The 16,418-nt window shown below is 32.3% G+C and overlaps 2 protein-coding genes across 3 annotated transcripts; both read right to left on the reverse strand.

Moving 5' to 3' along the window:
- Positions 1 to 1,174: 1,174 nt before the first annotated feature.
- Positions 1,175 to 7,839, reverse strand: LOC132703079 (aldo-keto reductase family 1 member A1-like). The gene is made up of 6 exons (XM_060672141.1): positions 7,677 to 7,839; positions 7,236 to 7,435; positions 2,238 to 2,385; positions 1,935 to 2,182; positions 1,626 to 1,886; positions 1,175 to 1,569 (listed from the first exon to the last, which is right to left on the reverse strand). The coding sequence occupies exons 1-6, from the start codon at positions 7,743 to 7,745 to the stop codon at positions 1,530 to 1,532; spliced, it is 966 nt and encodes a 321-aa protein (XP_060528124.1). The 5' UTR covers positions 7,746 to 7,839; the 3' UTR covers positions 1,175 to 1,529.
- A 2,250-nt stretch (positions 7,840 to 10,089) lies between these two features.
- Positions 10,090 to 15,262, reverse strand: LOC132707354 (aldose reductase-related protein 2-like). 2 transcript variants are annotated; one of them, XM_060679180.1, is made up of 6 exons: positions 15,148 to 15,262; positions 13,391 to 13,590; positions 10,818 to 10,965; positions 10,516 to 10,763; positions 10,205 to 10,465; positions 10,090 to 10,146 (listed from the first exon to the last, which is right to left on the reverse strand). In XM_060679180.1, the coding sequence occupies exons 1-6, from the start codon at positions 15,214 to 15,216 to the stop codon at positions 10,107 to 10,109; spliced, it is 966 nt and encodes a 321-aa protein (XP_060535163.1). In that variant the 5' UTR covers positions 15,217 to 15,262; the 3' UTR covers positions 10,090 to 10,106. The 2 variants fall into 2 exon arrangements, with proteins under 2 accessions (XP_060535163.1, XP_060535172.1); XM_060679189.1 differs by having other exon boundaries at positions 10,091 to 10,153.
- Positions 15,263 to 16,418: the final 1,156 nt, after the last annotated feature.

A 16,418-nucleotide genomic window follows, 5' to 3' on the forward strand; every position in this document is an offset into this window, starting at 1 on the left:
AATATATTAGCAAGTACAGAGTAAAATGCGAGTCAGTTTCAGTTAAGCTCTGAAGAAGCCAACAGGATAATTGGCGAAACGTTAGCTCGACTCAACAAAAACCGACGCAGTAGAAAACCAGAAGTTTTGAAAACAATGTTACAGTAGGAAGTGGATGTTTCTTTGAGAAATTAATTCAAAAATTCTGTAAATTCCCTAGCAGGAAGTAGTTTTCTTTGGCACGAAAACTGGATCGAAAAATTATATATTTTGCCTTTCCTAAAACTGAAACTGAAACTGAAGCACCCTCGCTTTAAGCACTTAAAAACGTAATTTTGGTAAAAATATGATAAGTAAAATTATGTCTTATTATTTTGTTTTTCAATTAAAATGCAGAAGTTTCAGGAATATATTCTTCCTTATTCCGAAAAGTTCAGGTTTGCTTCTTAAAAGCTTATGATTCTATATGCACTTTTAAGTAATATTACCCTGGAGACAATATAGTAGAGACTGTGAAAGTGAAACAGTCAAGATTAACTAAGTCAATATGAAGACGTTTGTAGATAAACATTTTCAAGTTAAGGCAAGGTTTTGGCAAATTAGTGCCAAACCTGCTATGATAATTATGTTTACCAGAATTTTTATTATACATTTTTCATTACTACTACTACTACTACTATCACTACTAAGGTCACAAAGGTATATATATAAGGAAAGGCAGTAGCCCCAAAACTGAGCCGTGTAGCACTCCAGTGCGTTGGCTATTTACCTTTCTCTCCTTGGTACTCAACACTCTATTTTCGACATGATAAATACTACCCAGTATGAGTGAAATCTGTATGCCGATTTGTATATCTTTTCAATTCGGCAGATAAAAGCTCATGACAGAAACAGTCCTAAGTCTTGCTCAAGTCACTGTGCCAAATAACGGGAGTCAATAGTGCGGAAAAATACTACTTCATTATTTATTACAATTTTGAGAAAATATTTTAATGAGTATTGCATAAGTTTGGATACAATAAAAATATATTTAATTATACTGGCGTTTCATGAAAGAGTGGAAAAATTAAGCAAATCCTAAAACATATGACCTTCCATATCAATTTAATATGCATCCGTTATCCGTTATGACTCCAAAAACAACGGATCTTAGAAAAGCCAAATGCATTACATAGTTTACTAAAAGCCTTGGGCCTTGCCAGCTTAATGATCTTGGATCTAAATACTTTATCGTCTTCACTTTAGGGTCCCTCTCACTTCTGTTAATGTTTGCGTATACTATTTCTATATTCCATATGCTTTAACGAAACCAACGCAGTTATTACGAAAAGTTCGTGGGTATTGTTATCCGTATTGAAGGTATTATAGATACCTATAGCATTAGCATTCACTAAACCTCAAAGAATGTTACTAATTAAGCTTATACAGTTACTATGCTAAAGTTACTATAAAGTAAGGACCATTTTTTGAGGATTTGACTTTGTTATTTAAAACTAATAAAAACGGCTAGTAGAATTTTGTTTCTTTTTATTTAAAATTGAATGTGAAAGTTACCTCCTTTTGGGAAATGGCCATTCAGGATGGTCCTCCCTGAAATCGCACACATGAGCTTCAGTCGAAATGAATTACATAATATTTTATACTACCCGTTCAAGTTTTTATATTCGAAAATTCGAGCTCTTTCTCCTTTATCCAAATCAGCTAGTGCTTTTATATCACCGTCATCAAGGGAAAAACTAAATAGATCGAAGTTAGTTCTAAGTCGATTCGGTTTCGAACTTTTTGGTACCACCACAATATTTTTTTGTATTTGGAATTTTAACAACACTTGGGCAGTAGTAATGTTGTGTTTCTTTGCAATTTGTTGAACAGTCGGATCGCTCAACTCGTCAGGTAGATAATCTTTTCTAAAACATAATGCGGTAAAGAGAACATCATTGTGGTACAGAACATACTCCATTCCACGTTTCTTTAACCAATCGCCGATTCCTGGATGACCGAGAGGGGAATATGCAGTCACTACCAATCCGTTGGAGTGACAAAAATTTACTAATGATTCCTGTTGTAAATACAAATGAATTTCCGATTGCAAGCAAGCAGGCTTAATGGTAGAATTATTGATTAATCTCTCGATTTGCCTTTGGCTAAAGTTGGAGACCCCGATAGCTTTTGCACGACCTAGTTCAACTTGTTCCTCCATTTTCTAGAACATACAGTTGGCCAAATATATCGGTTTGATATGCGACATACCACAGCACCTTCCAAACAGCAATATGGTCAGTTGGCAACAACGAACATGGTTCGTTTGGTGCTGTTTCTACTCTAGCTACAGGAAAATGGATCAAATACAAATCTACATAGTTTACTTGGAGCTTAGCTAGAGACGCTCTAAGGAACTCTTCAACCCTGAAATTATTTCAAGTAATATATACAGTAGACAGCAGAAATATGGAACAAATTCATTTAAAAATCAGGTATTGGATTTTAAGAAAAATGCTCGAGAGCGTCGCTCATAATTTTTCTTGCGCATATATAACTTATTATTCGCGTGCCCTCAAAATGATAGAAAATTATACCCTAATATGATAGATGGAAAGCCAGCCATTTTTTATTCCTAATTCTCATCCTGCCTAATTATGAACCTGAAGAAACCTTGCCAAGTCGTTAAGCAAACAGTTGTTTATTGTAGTAAAGTATTTCAGACAGTAAAATTTTTGAATGCAATGCAAAATAAATATTAAAACACATGATGTGGTGTTTAATGGCGTTTGATAAGCAGTAAACTAGTAAAAGATAAGAAAAGTCAGCAAATCCAGTTTAGAACCACATTGGTCTTCTGACTTTAACGAAAAAAATTAAATTATAAATATAGGTGGCGTAATTCATAAGGAATGGATGACCTCAGAAACGGACAAAACTAAACATCAAAACATTAAGATTGAGCTGAACACGCTTCATACAAATGTTCCCCCTGTTTTCAAAGTTTTAAATATATTCTGAAATTTTTCAATAATTCAATAAAGAATTTTATAGTATAATTATAAAAATTGCCAGTTTTCAGTTTTTGTATATGACAATAATGAATTTTAAATTTATTTTGAAGTGCCCCCAGAAGGCGCTAGTTTCACCATATTATTTAGGTAAATCGCGTTTTTTTATTTATCGAATAACGATTGAAACATGATGAAAGTTTAGAAGAATGTTCAATTTTTTTTGGAAGTGAAACGGCTTTTGACATAGTTTCATTTAAAATATTTAAAGAATGACAAAATGACAAAGTACGGGGAGCAATAAGAAAACAAGATTTAACAATGACAGTTTTTGCAAAACAAAACTTCTCCATTATTTCCAAGGATATTCGCGGCTCCTCGTAACTCCAGCAAGGAAATAGCTTCTTCAGCATATACCAAATCCTTCAAATATATTGAGAAATCCAGAGAGTTTAAGCCCCCTTGGTGCTCGAACATCTTCACTTTCATGGCCAATCTACCGATCAGGAAACAATATCGTAAATATCGTTCCACTGGCATCGCAAAATGTATTGGCGCCCCATCAAGCATATACCACATATTTCCTTTTAAGACACGTGACACATTCTCTAGAAGTAAGTCAATATTGGCTTCTTATAGCTCCCTGTACCGTTTTTTTTTCCAAGTGACGTACAAAACAAAACACTATCAATTTTCTGACATATAAGCCTATATCATATTTTTTTAAATCGAACACCCTGTATATTATATATGTGTTTAATAGAATATCTTATTCCGATTACAATGATGTAACACACTTTATATTTTAGCTCACTCGTTTTTGACAAATCAGCGAATATAGGAAATTTTTATAAAATTTCAAAGAGTGGCCTGACTAACAAAAAAAAAAGGATTATGTTTGACATATTAGTAAACAACGTTGATGGTTGAATTATTGTCCAAGTGATTATTGTTAAAATTGTTTTTCGTGAATTTAGCATCCGTGAAAGGAGTGATATGCTTCAAGTATACTTTCTGAATAATAAAACTGCAAACTCGGCTCGTCGTAAGTATATTAGACTTTATCCCGAGGGCCGAGCTCCTTTCAAACAGATGTATCCAAGGCTGGCACAGAAATTATACTCTATTACTAGAGTATATGAGACAGGTATTTCTCGGGGATCAATCCACTCAGTTTTGAAAGAATATAAATATTTGCATTTGCAGTTTATGTTTTGCGTAACTAGCTAACAACCCTGACTGAACTTTAATGCATTTTTTTTTTGGGGACAAAATCACGTGCACAGATCTCCTTGTAATAATGTCGTGAAACTTCGGCAAAGGATTTCAGGCGCAATCAATTAGTTAAGAGACAATCTGGAAACGTTACTAAATGCAAGACATCATACAATTAGAGTGTATGGAAAATCGAGGTCACATTTAGAATAGTTAAAGAATTTTTTACTTCAGTGTGTGTCTTGTAAACAGGAGCACTTTTTCTAAGAAAAATCGATCATTTTTTCAAATTTTCATCATGCTTCTACCATAACTCGCAGATAATAAAATATGAATCGATGTATATATAATACGGTGAAGTTTGTAGTTGTAACGTCAAAAAAACCTAAAACTGGAAATTAATGAGAAAATTCAGAATAAAACTTTGAAAGCCCTATCTCCTAAACTTGGTGCCTAGTATCCTCAGTTTAGAATATACAGGGTGTTCGTAAATTGAGTTCGGAAACTTCGAGTTAAATTAATGGCAGTAAGTCATGTAACAAAAATTCGAAATCGTAATATTTTTCGAGTTATAACTTTTCAAAATTCATTTTCTAAAATTTTATTTTTAACGCAGTGAGCTTAATAACGGAATAAGCTGGTATTTTACGTACAGCTCTGATTTAGCCTTAAGCAGAATTACAAATCCTCAAAAATTGTTAGTCTTGTTTTAAGTAAATTTGATTTTACTTAACAGAACTTAATGAAGTTTGAAAAAGTCATTGTCACAATTCGTTAAAAATTAGTTTCTATTCAAATAGGTTACTATCTAACTGCTACTGTGGTGGCCCATCAGGAATATTCAAATACTGAATTTCGGGATATGCATTTTTGCTACGGAGTAGAAAATGGAAATGCAGATCAAGCACGACGGCTTTATATCGAGGCCTATCAAAATAGAAACGTTCCATCCAGTCATCAACATACACAGAAGACTTGGTGAAAGATCATTCAAACCTGATAATAAGGGACACCAAGGTACAAAAGAACCGCTGCAACAGAGGAAAGACTACTTCAAAATGTGGAGGCTGACCCGTCAACGAGTACGAGAAACTTGATACTCAGGAAAGAAAGTTTGGGAAGTTCTGCAAGCACTATATGAGAGGGATGAGCAATTGAGAGTAATTTTATGCAATCAAATTTTAGGAAAAATTCAAAGTTACCCGCAATTCTTAAATGTCATTTTGTTCACTGACGAGGCTGCATTTAGTTGGATGGCATTGTAAATTACCGATATATGCATCAGTGGAATATTGAAAACCTAAATGCAAAAATTGAAAGAAAAGATCAGCGACGGTGTTCATTAATTGTATGAATAGGGATTATAGCAGATAATCTTATAGGATCTCATTTATTTAACGGATCGCTTAATGGAGAAATGTATTTGCAATTTCTTCAGGAGGAACTACCACCTTTGAAGTGGAGACAAAACATGTGGTTAATGCAAGATGGTGTTCCACCCCATTTTACATTGGCTATGCCAAGGTATTAAAATCAGGCATTTGAACATCGATGGGGGCATATGGACTTCTTTTTTTGGAGGATTTAAAGTCTTTAGTGCATGAAACAGCTATAACAGATATCAACGATCTAAGACAAAAAGTAATAAACGGTTGCGCAATAAATATAAATAGGTTAGGTGTATGTATAAGAAAATGTTTAGATTATTATTAAATTTTTATTTACGAAAATGTTAAATGTATTTATGTTACTTAAACTTAACATGTTATTGCATTGACTTATGCCATTTTTTCACTTTTTTAATTTTTAGCATACTGTTTTGAAAAATTGAATGTACGTCGCCTGTAGGTTAATAATAATATTTGCACTTGATTTTCCGTAACAAAAAGGCATATCGCGTTATCCTGTATCACCTTTCTGCTAATTCGGGCCGAGAATAAAAAAGTCAATTTGTGGCTAAACGATAACACTTATCGACTTAAAACAAGAGTAACAATTTTTGAGGATTTTGTGATTCTGCTTAAAGGAATCTGTTCTATTTTTGTAATATCAGTCTAAATAAATAAAATGTGGGAAAATAAAAAAAATGTTCTACGTAAAGTGCCCTCTAGTGACAGATTTCTGAAACAATTTTATTTTATGACGATGTCTTTTACTAAATCAGGATCGTGTGAAAAATTCCAGCTTATTCCGTTGAAAATTAAGCCCACTGCGTTAAAAATAATATTTAGAAAAATAAATTTTGACAAGCTACTCGGAAAATATTTTGTTACATGACCTATTATCATTATTTTACCACGCTGAATCTTTCCTCCAAGTTTCCAAACTCAATTTCCGAACACCCAGTATAATAAATGCGTTTTTCGAAAAAAAGACTTTTGAAAGTTATCAAATAAATAATACAATATGGGGACAGAGCGCCAGACGTAAATTTTTGGGGAAAGTGTGAATTTTTAAAATTTGGAGTTTATATACATAATATACATATACATAACTGGAATCACTAAATTCCCTAGAAAGCAAATGTAAACCATGATTTTCTTTTAGCAAAATAATAATTAATATCTGGTAATAGCCTATAACTAGATACGTGAAAATGTTTGGCTGCTTGGGCAGGAGCGGCTACCTGACGGGATAAGTCCATCCTTCCTGTTTTTCTTTTATCTAAAACTACATAATTTTGTTAATGTAAAGAAAAATTTTTTTCATGAACACCTCTAATTCAAGATTTCCTTAGATATAACCTTATGGAGTTTGTACAAAATGTGAAGAGGGCAACAACTTTTTCTATAAGAAAATGTCACATTTTGCACTTTACGGTTCCATTGATATCCACAAAGCACTAAGCACTGCTGGACGTTTCAGTGAATTAATAAGCAAAGAAAACAAAACATCTAAGTAATCTAAGTAATACCTGCTTTATAACCATTTTTATTTTTATTTTGGAAAAATAAAGTCTGATTCAGACTCGTGTTTGATAAAAAAGATCCACATTACTATAAAAAAAATGTGAAAACTATTATTATTGAAACTCCAAAGGTCTTTACGCACTTGTCCGGTTGTAGCGCATAGTTAGGCAGTTTCGTAGTAATAAAAATATCCTCTCGTTTCAGTCTGCCTGCAGAAAACCACTTCTGAAGTACTGATCCAATGAGATGCTCGTTTTCGTATACTGTCGCTGTATCTATGTGTCTGTATCCCACTTCAAGTGCAGTATTTAGGGTTTCTTCCATTAGGTCTGCCGTTTTTATCTAAATAAAGAGGCTATTGAAAGCAGACGTTATCACCTCAAAAACATTTTGGAGAGCTCGGGCGACCAACGAACTAAACTAACTTTCAATTCACCAAGAAAGTAAAATTATCTGCTTTATAATTGACGAGCGCACTAGACGTAGGCTGTCTAAAATGACAAAAAGCGTTTGTTTTCAATTTCTATGAAACTCGCCCTATCTGAGATGTGGAAGTACTGCTACGTCGCTATTAGTTACTTACCCCACCGGAACCGAATCCTACGATTGGCATTTTAAATCCTCCATTCAAGGTAACACTTTGGCATTTCATTTTTTATTCGGCTTGCTCTGCTTTACTTAACGTCACTAACTTGCTAACAATTGATAATCTGATCATTAAACATTGCCAAACGCAGTGGTATTTATAAGAGTCCAACGGTACATTCACCTTGTCAAAGATTTACAAATTTGTAGATTAGGTACTAACAGCTGATAAGACGAGCAAGTATATTTTTATCTCACAACAATGGATACTACCGATTTCGGTGACCCTATAAAATATTTTTTTAATTATGACTATTTGAAAAACAGGCCAAACAGCAATGTGTTGCGATCTTAAGTGCGCGTTTTATCAGAAAAAATATAACGAACACGTCGCCAAAGAATGTTCTTTATAATTATCGGGTTTATAGGTACGCCGACAGATACAATTTTATTTTCTATGTTTCGAAGTCAAGTAATTGCTACTACTATTTTAGAAAGTGTTACGTAAAATCGAAAGAATGTACGAACTTACTAATATACTAAGCAACCAATTTTGTAAACTGCAGTTCAGCTTACTTTTAGGTCGCATTTTTGCGCAACAGCATCTGCTAAATTGTGGCTGCCGGTAGCCTTGATCAGAGCAAAATTGGAAATATTGCATTTTCATGTCTCTCTTGTACCACCTTATTTTTCGGATTAAACACCTAAAACCGGATTATATTGTTTTTTTTTTCGTAGATTCCAGTGGTGAAGTCAGTTCTTTCCTACACCAAAATTCAGATATCTGAATCGCTAAATAAAATATTATTTATTATATATTTTTTTTAATGATGCGCACTATTCACGCTATGCTGCAAGGGATATTGTGGTCAAAATTCAAAGTTTTCAAAAAGTTTCATTTTTGGTATGAATAAAGCTCATTTAAAATTATTTTCATTTTATAAAAGTTATCCGAAAAGTGTTAAAAAATACCAGAGTAGTATGTTTTAAAACGAACACCCTGTATATTATAGCATTTTTGGGATCTAAGACGAAAATAAGTATATGTCACTAATGTTTATGATCGCTAAACTTAAGGTTTTTCATACAATTTGAAGATTGTAAAAATTTAACCTAATTTTAATTTTTTAAATACAGAAAAAGCGTTTACGGTATGTCAGCGAAATCTACAGTACTGCGTACTCATAGACCATATCTGAGTTATAAAAGGCTTACCATCTTATACAGGGTGGCAAAAATGTGTCCTAATCTAATAGCAACTTTAGGACAAATTTTTGGCCACCATTTAAAACATAGGAAGCTGTTTATAATTGAGATATAAAATATGATTTTGTTAAATTGTATTGTAAATTTTGCTTACAAAATGTTAATATTTTGAGATATTAGATTACATTTTCACAAAACTCGAATTATTTTAAAAACCTTAAGGTTTAGGTACCACACTTATTTTGATCGTAGAATCTAAAAATGCTATGATGTAAAGAGGGAATTAGGACAATCTGTATAATATTAAATTAACTTACAAGTTGCCATAGTGGGACACATCCCAAAAGTAGTGTTTAAGAACCTTGTATTTTGGCCACAATAATCCTTACCGAATAGGGTGACTAACCATGTGTTTTTGTGAAAAAATTAATTTGTATTTTTACTCTTTGTCTGCATAATCAATGACAGATATCGAAATCTTTATAATTTGCATCGATAATTCGGACTAACAATGACAACTACTTTTAAGAAGCTCGTGAAAGGTCAACTAATTACTTCAAGGTTAAATTAGTATGAAACCCTCGTATTGGTTGTTTTTTCTGAATTATTATTTCATTAATATTAGAAATTCCTTTCAATAAAAGTGAAAGATAGGTGCTATAAGGTAAGGTGTTCTTTTGATCCAAAAGAATGCAATGGAAAAAAGATGGCTTAATACTAAATATAATGTATAGTACCACTGCTTTTAACATAACACAATAGTAAAATAATATAAAACTGAGTAGAAAACGCAATCATCAATCAACCTTAAAAGGGTGTTTTGTTTATCGGTCTAGATTCTTTTTGCACCTATTTGTTAATGGCTGCACCCCACGAAAGGTTTGCAATGACAAACATTAATTGTGCAAACTAACCAAAACTAACCAATTTCTTCGTTAGCCTAATCTGCTTTTATTGAAATTCAGAAGTATGAATCGGCAAACAAGAATTAAATAATTTGATTGGATTGATATATGATTCAAATCTTATGCAATAAATATCCGTTTCATATAAAAACGTCGAAACCTATGGGTCTGGTGGTTGAACTCACGAAGTTAACAGTTACTGTGAAAAGAGGGATAAATTTTTGAGAATCTGGCTTGGGTTATGTATTGTACCCGAATAAAACAAAAAATTAAAATTTTTATTATTTAATTTTCTTCAAAGCTGTATGCGAATTTTGTTACTTCGTTTTTGGAAATGGCCATTCCGGATGGTCTTCCCTAAAATCTCACAAAATAATTTCAGTAAAACTTTTTTTATATGCTATTTTATATCTACCCGTTCAAGTTTTCAAACCCGAAAATTCGAGCCCTTTCTCCTTTATCCGAATCGATTAGTGCTTTTATATCGGCGGCGTCAAGAGAAAAACTAAACAAATCGAAATTTGTTTTCACTCTACTTGGCTTCGAGGTATATGGAACCACGACTATATTTCTTTGTATTTGGAATTTTAACAATATTTGAGCACTAGTAACATTATGTTTTTTTGCGATCAGTTGAACAGTCGGATCGTTCAGCTCATCGGGCAGAAATTCTTTTCTAAAATATTATGCGGTAAAAAGTATTTTAATGTGATATTAGGAACATACTCTATTCCATTTTGTTTAAACCAATCACCGATTCCCGGATGACCGAGAGGGGAATATGCGGTCACTGCCAATCCGTTAGAGTGACAGAATCTTACTAAGGGTTCCTGTTGTAAATACAAATGAATTTCCGATTGCAGGCAAGCAGGCTTAATTGTCGAATTATTGATTAATTTTTCGATTTGATTTTGAGTAAAGTTGGACACTCCGATAGCTTTCGCACGACCCATTTCAACTTGCTCCTCCATTTTCTAGAAAATACAGTTTGTTAAACGATTGGTTGTGTATCTAAAACACCACAACACCTTCCAAATAGCAACATGATCAGTTGGTAACAACGGAGATGGTTCATATGGTGATGCTTCCATTCTAGCCACTGGAAAATGGATCAGATACAAATCTACATAGTTTATCTGAAGTCTGGCTAGAGACGCTTTAAGTTGCTCTTCAACCCTGAAATTGTTTACATGAAACTTAAAATGTATATTGAGGGTACTTTAATCTTAAACAGAACAACACTTAAAAATAAAAAAAACAATATCATCAATCTGATATAACGTTATTAATACAAAAGTCAGTAGTGCAGCATCAAGTGTATCGAGCAGTGTATACACAACTACAGTTACAAAAAAAAATCCTACTCAAGCTAAAGCGTCAATTCCTTAATGAGGTTGAATAAAATACCGTGTAAGTACAAGTGAAAATCGCACATTCTTTTAATGTTGTCATCAGTTCTTTGAATAATATTGATACGAATCTCCTCGTAATAATCACCAAAATGATACAAGGTGTGCCTTAATCTCTGTCAATACTGAAGGGCAAGTTCTTGAACTCATAGTAACAAAAAATACCTACAAAAATACTTAACGAAAACACTTTGAGGAGCTAACTATATTTGCATGTTCAAAAATTATTAGTCAGTGTAATTTAATTAATTAATGATTTTAATCATAATTTTATGCAGAAATGGTTAGACTGTCTAAATAAAACATTCGCCTGAAAAAATAACGGTGACCTCCTTGGACTTGAGAATGCCTCTTGATGCACAGAATGCATTTACCAAATCTCAGAAAGATAATGTAAAAAATACTTTTGTCGGAAAACATTACAAAAGTATATCTTTCAGACGTAGTACTTCGTCGATTTTGTTTTAATCGAAATGAGAATATTAGAAATATCCAACCCCATTATAAACTTTGGGGATATCTGAAAGAGCCTAGTTTGGTATCCCCGACTAAATGAAATCCATGTCACGCCATTAAGTGGCAGTTCCATAATTGCATAATAATTGGCAGGTTTTTACAACTTAACGGAATTTATTTTTGTGTACTAAATATGACAGAATATGATTTACTTGAACCATACACCAACTTACATTTTGAAACTCCCTATGTTATATATAAAAGTTAATTATTATCATCATAATAATTAACTATAATTTAATCATTTGGAGTAAAAATCTGAAATTTTAATTACAGCTTGCTGTCATATTATGACAGGCATCTTGAACTGTTTAGCTATGAATTAAGAGAGAAAAAACGCAATAATGCAATTTAAGCCAATATAACTGTTTTTATAGCAAGCCATGGTGATATTGTTTGACAGTTGAATTAGGTGGTGTTTACCATATTTATATATTTTTTATATTGATACAGATTACATCAAGAAGAACATAAAATATATTTTTTTTAATATCAGTAATACCGCTATAGACATTTTAATAATATTTGGTACACATGTACTATGATTTCTCTTAAAATAAAAATTATTCTTACACGCTACAATAATTGCTAAAGAAATTTATTTTCTAGGTTTTTTTCCAATCCGATTTTCGCTTAAAAAAATAAAAACCTCTTCTCGGCGTGGTCATAATAATATCGTTAATATGAGAGCATGCACAGAAATTAGTTTTTATTTATCAGTCAAAACCGTAAGACGGACTAAAAAAAATTAAGAGATCAAATCTGCTCATAAATAAATTCAAATATCATTATTTTTTTAAAGAAATCAGGGGCGTGCCACTAAAAAAAATTTTGGTTAATTTCGTCGCCACTGCACTGGTTAAATCGAGAAGTTTTTATGAAAAATAAAATATCTATCTAAGGCAAAATATCTCGTTTTTATTTACCAACTAGCACCCTTTAAAAAAATGGAAGACTCTACTTTTTCCTTTTACAGTTTTAATGAAATAACAACATCGTAACAACACGATAAATAATAAACGATTCTTATTTAAATTTATTATATTCATTTTTACGTACTTCGTATTCGTACTTCGATTTTTTGAGGTATTTTAATAACACAAGTACTTAAGTAAGATATAATTATGCAGAAAAGAAGGTTTTTAATTTTTAAGCGGGAACGCTACATCGGGTTGAAAAAAATCAAAAAATTAAATTTCTTGAGAAACGATTGGAGATTGACAGAATAATTTTTGTTTTATGAGAAATCAGTGGCGTACTATTAATGTCTGCCAAAACAGGAATGTGAAGATCCGTACGACGCCACTGGTGTATTCTAAAAAAATTGTGGTCTAAATAATGCCTCTTGATAGTAGAGTTCCAAATTTCATTAAAATATCTAGTGCTATTTTTGAAAACTTTATCACTTTGTATCTCAAAAGTTAAGACGTTTAGGACATATGTTCATATGAAGCTTTCATTTTAAAATGGAACCAGAAATCGCCTCTTAATTATTGACATTCAATTAGAATTTTTCAGAATTTCCAATGAATCTAAAAATGTCATAATATACAGGGCATCCTGTTTATAAAAGTACTAATCATTGCTAATCGTTGGAGTGAGTTTAGAACTAGTTTATTTTTTATTTCTATACTAAGTTAATAAGACTATTATCATAACAACTGATTTTTACGCACTTTTCTGGTTGAAGCTTATAGTTAGGTAGTTTCGTGGTAATAAAGATATCTTCTCGATTCAGCTTGCCGGAAGAAAACCACTTTTGAAGTACCGGACCAATGAGATGCTCATTTTCATAAGCAGTTGCGGTATCAATGTGCCTATATCCTGCCTCAAGCGCAGTATTTAGAGTTTCTTCCATTAGTTCTGCCGTTATTATCTACATAAAAGTTATTTAAAATAAATATAACCTAACATAAACATTTTAATAATCTTGAATTTTATTCAATTTGACGCTTTAGTCTGATATTCACCAAAAAATCTAAAATGGCTGGTTTACGAGATCCATCCTGTGCTACTAACTAGTTAGTGGGGTTAAGGGTCACATTTTAGGCACCTCACTAATAGTAGAATATTATCTATTTGCTATTTTTAAATTTAAAAAGACGTTTTGTATGCGACTTTTGAAAGTAGAGCTTAGATCGACAGCTACCAAATATTCAAGATACGACACTATATTTGTTATTGGCTTTTACAGAACACGTATTTTCCGGACAAATCTTTCCACTTTTAATTCAAAAGTACAAAGTTTTAGTCACTTCTGGCAAATAGCAAAAAACAATACACACATACATATATAAATGAAAACAATACTGTAGGTACAGAAAAACTGGATATTTCCAACAATGCTAGGAATTTTGATATAGCGGTGAATCAAAATTTACAAAACATATTGACAATTGGATAAAAAGCTTGCACGCATGTATATGCACCGTAATCTAATTAATATTAGAATGAAAAAACTGTTGTGGGAAAGCTTGGTTGGTTAGTTTATATACCAAAATATAAAACTCAGCCATGATGCCCTATAACTTGGATTTAAACCATGCACAAAAAATATGCTTGTTCAGAATGGCACTAGATGAAAGATCATGTTTTTACCATGTCCACATAACAAAGTACCGAGTACCTTAGAAGGTCTCAGTAGCTTTAAAAATAATATAGAGATTTATTTGTTATTTTGTTTTTGTTTTTTCTTTTATGTATAATTGATTTTTTAAGCTTATCTGGTTATCCACCTTATAAAGTTGCCACAATGTTAGGTTATATTATTATTATTATTATTATTATTATTATTATTATTATTATTATTATTATTATTATTATTATTATTATTATTATTATATTCAGAGGTATTGGTTCATCGATAGTTGAAAACCATTGCAAGGAGTCTTACTCGAAATAGAATCTACTTGATTTGTTATTTATATATAACTGTTGACAAGAAAGTCGAATTAGAGACATAAAAGGATAATCACTGTTCTAATTTTAAAGGCACAATACAACGCTCACTTTTCACTACTAAACATGCTATTCTATTCCAAATTTAAAAATTAACACCCATGGTCGTCGTTAATATGTAGATATTTTGAAGTCACAAGTGAGATCTTCTATTATATTCTTAATTAAATGATCTGTCCATTGATATATAAAGATACAGGGATGCCCTAAAGTAAGATGGTGTCGTACCTTTGACACAGGTGTCTCAGGCTCTGATTCGGCTTTCTCGTCAAAAGATATATATAGACCGTGGTCCAAAATTTGAAAATTAATTTTATTTGGGAAAGGAAAACAGTTTGAGAGAATTTTTCCAAACCTTATATTTTCCAATTCAGAATGGACAGATTTGTTCATAGACAAGGGTTTATTGACATTTTACGCTCAAAATGGCACGGTATCATTGACTAAAATTACAAAATATTCTCCATGTACTTACCCCGCCGGAACCGAATCCTACGATTGGCATTTTAAATCTTCCATTCAAGGTGACACTTTGGCAGTTCATTTTTTATTGTGCTTGCTCTGCTGCATTTACCGTCACTAATTGGGTAACAATTGATAACCTGAATATTAAACACTGCCAAATGTAGTATTTATAAGGGTCTAAGGGTACATTCACCTTGTCAAAGATTAAGAAATTCGTAGATTAGGCAAGTGATAAGGCTAGCAATTACACTTTTATCTCGTTACAACAATGGATACAATTGATTTTGATAAAACTATTAAATTTTTTCTTATTTATGGCAATTCCGAAAAGAGGTCAATGTAGCAACGTGCAGCAACTTCGCGACCTTGAGTGCTTGTTTTATCAGAACAAATCCGGTAGAGTCGATTAAATGACATCATTTCAGTGCACGACTCGCTCGGGTTTATGATGCCATTTGAAGCCAATAGTGTGTAAAACTTTTGCGTTTAATCCCTCTTACCAGTTTTTTTTTTTTTACTTGCGGCTTGTTATAATTTTCATCGGCAAGAGCAAACTGTTCCGTTAATATTTCCATGGTAAAAAATTTAACGTTTACCGTTTTACTGTGAAACATCTGTTGGACCAGGCTAAAACGTTTCTCCTTGGAGTTTGATTCTACAATTTGACATAACTTGTTTGAATTTTGATACTAACACAAAGCTCTGTAATAATTTGAATTTGCAGAAATTTGAATAAATTCCAAGACGATTTTGAATAATTGTTATTACTTAATTTTAAAACTGATAACAGGAAATCGGTGGAATCCCTGGAAAATGATCATTAAAGAATAATATATACAACTGGGTCTCTTATTTTTAAACAACCTATATACAGTTATTTTAATTTTAGCAAATTATATTATCGACAGATTTTAGTAATATATTTTAAACACACTTATCAAAAATAGTTAATCGTTCGTTCGTTCATTAAGTTTTCTGGATCTGGAAATGCACTCTGCTCTATGAAATTGCAGGGCCAGAATATACATTTACGAAGCTTCCACTAAGGCACTGGGACAGCTGAGCTCCAGACGATTCTTCGGTTTCGCACAGTTCCGCGTACGTCCGAAGACTCGAGCAGTTAGCAAACCACCAACTTCATCGGGATCTGAGGATGAGACTGAGATGAATAAGAAACATCAATAAAAATATACTTGACAATCGGACCCACCTTGGGGGGAACTCGTTGATTTCAAAATACCGCGAAAACTGTAAACTATTGACAGCTCTAACAAATAACAA

Source organism: Cylas formicarius, unplaced genomic scaffold (genome assembly GCF_029955315.1).
Source record: "Cylas formicarius isolate icCylForm1 unplaced genomic scaffold, icCylForm1.1 PGA_scaffold_10__41_contigs__length_53128322, whole genome shotgun sequence".
NCBI classification, from domain to species: Eukaryota; Metazoa; Arthropoda; class Insecta; order Coleoptera; family Brentidae; genus Cylas; species Cylas formicarius.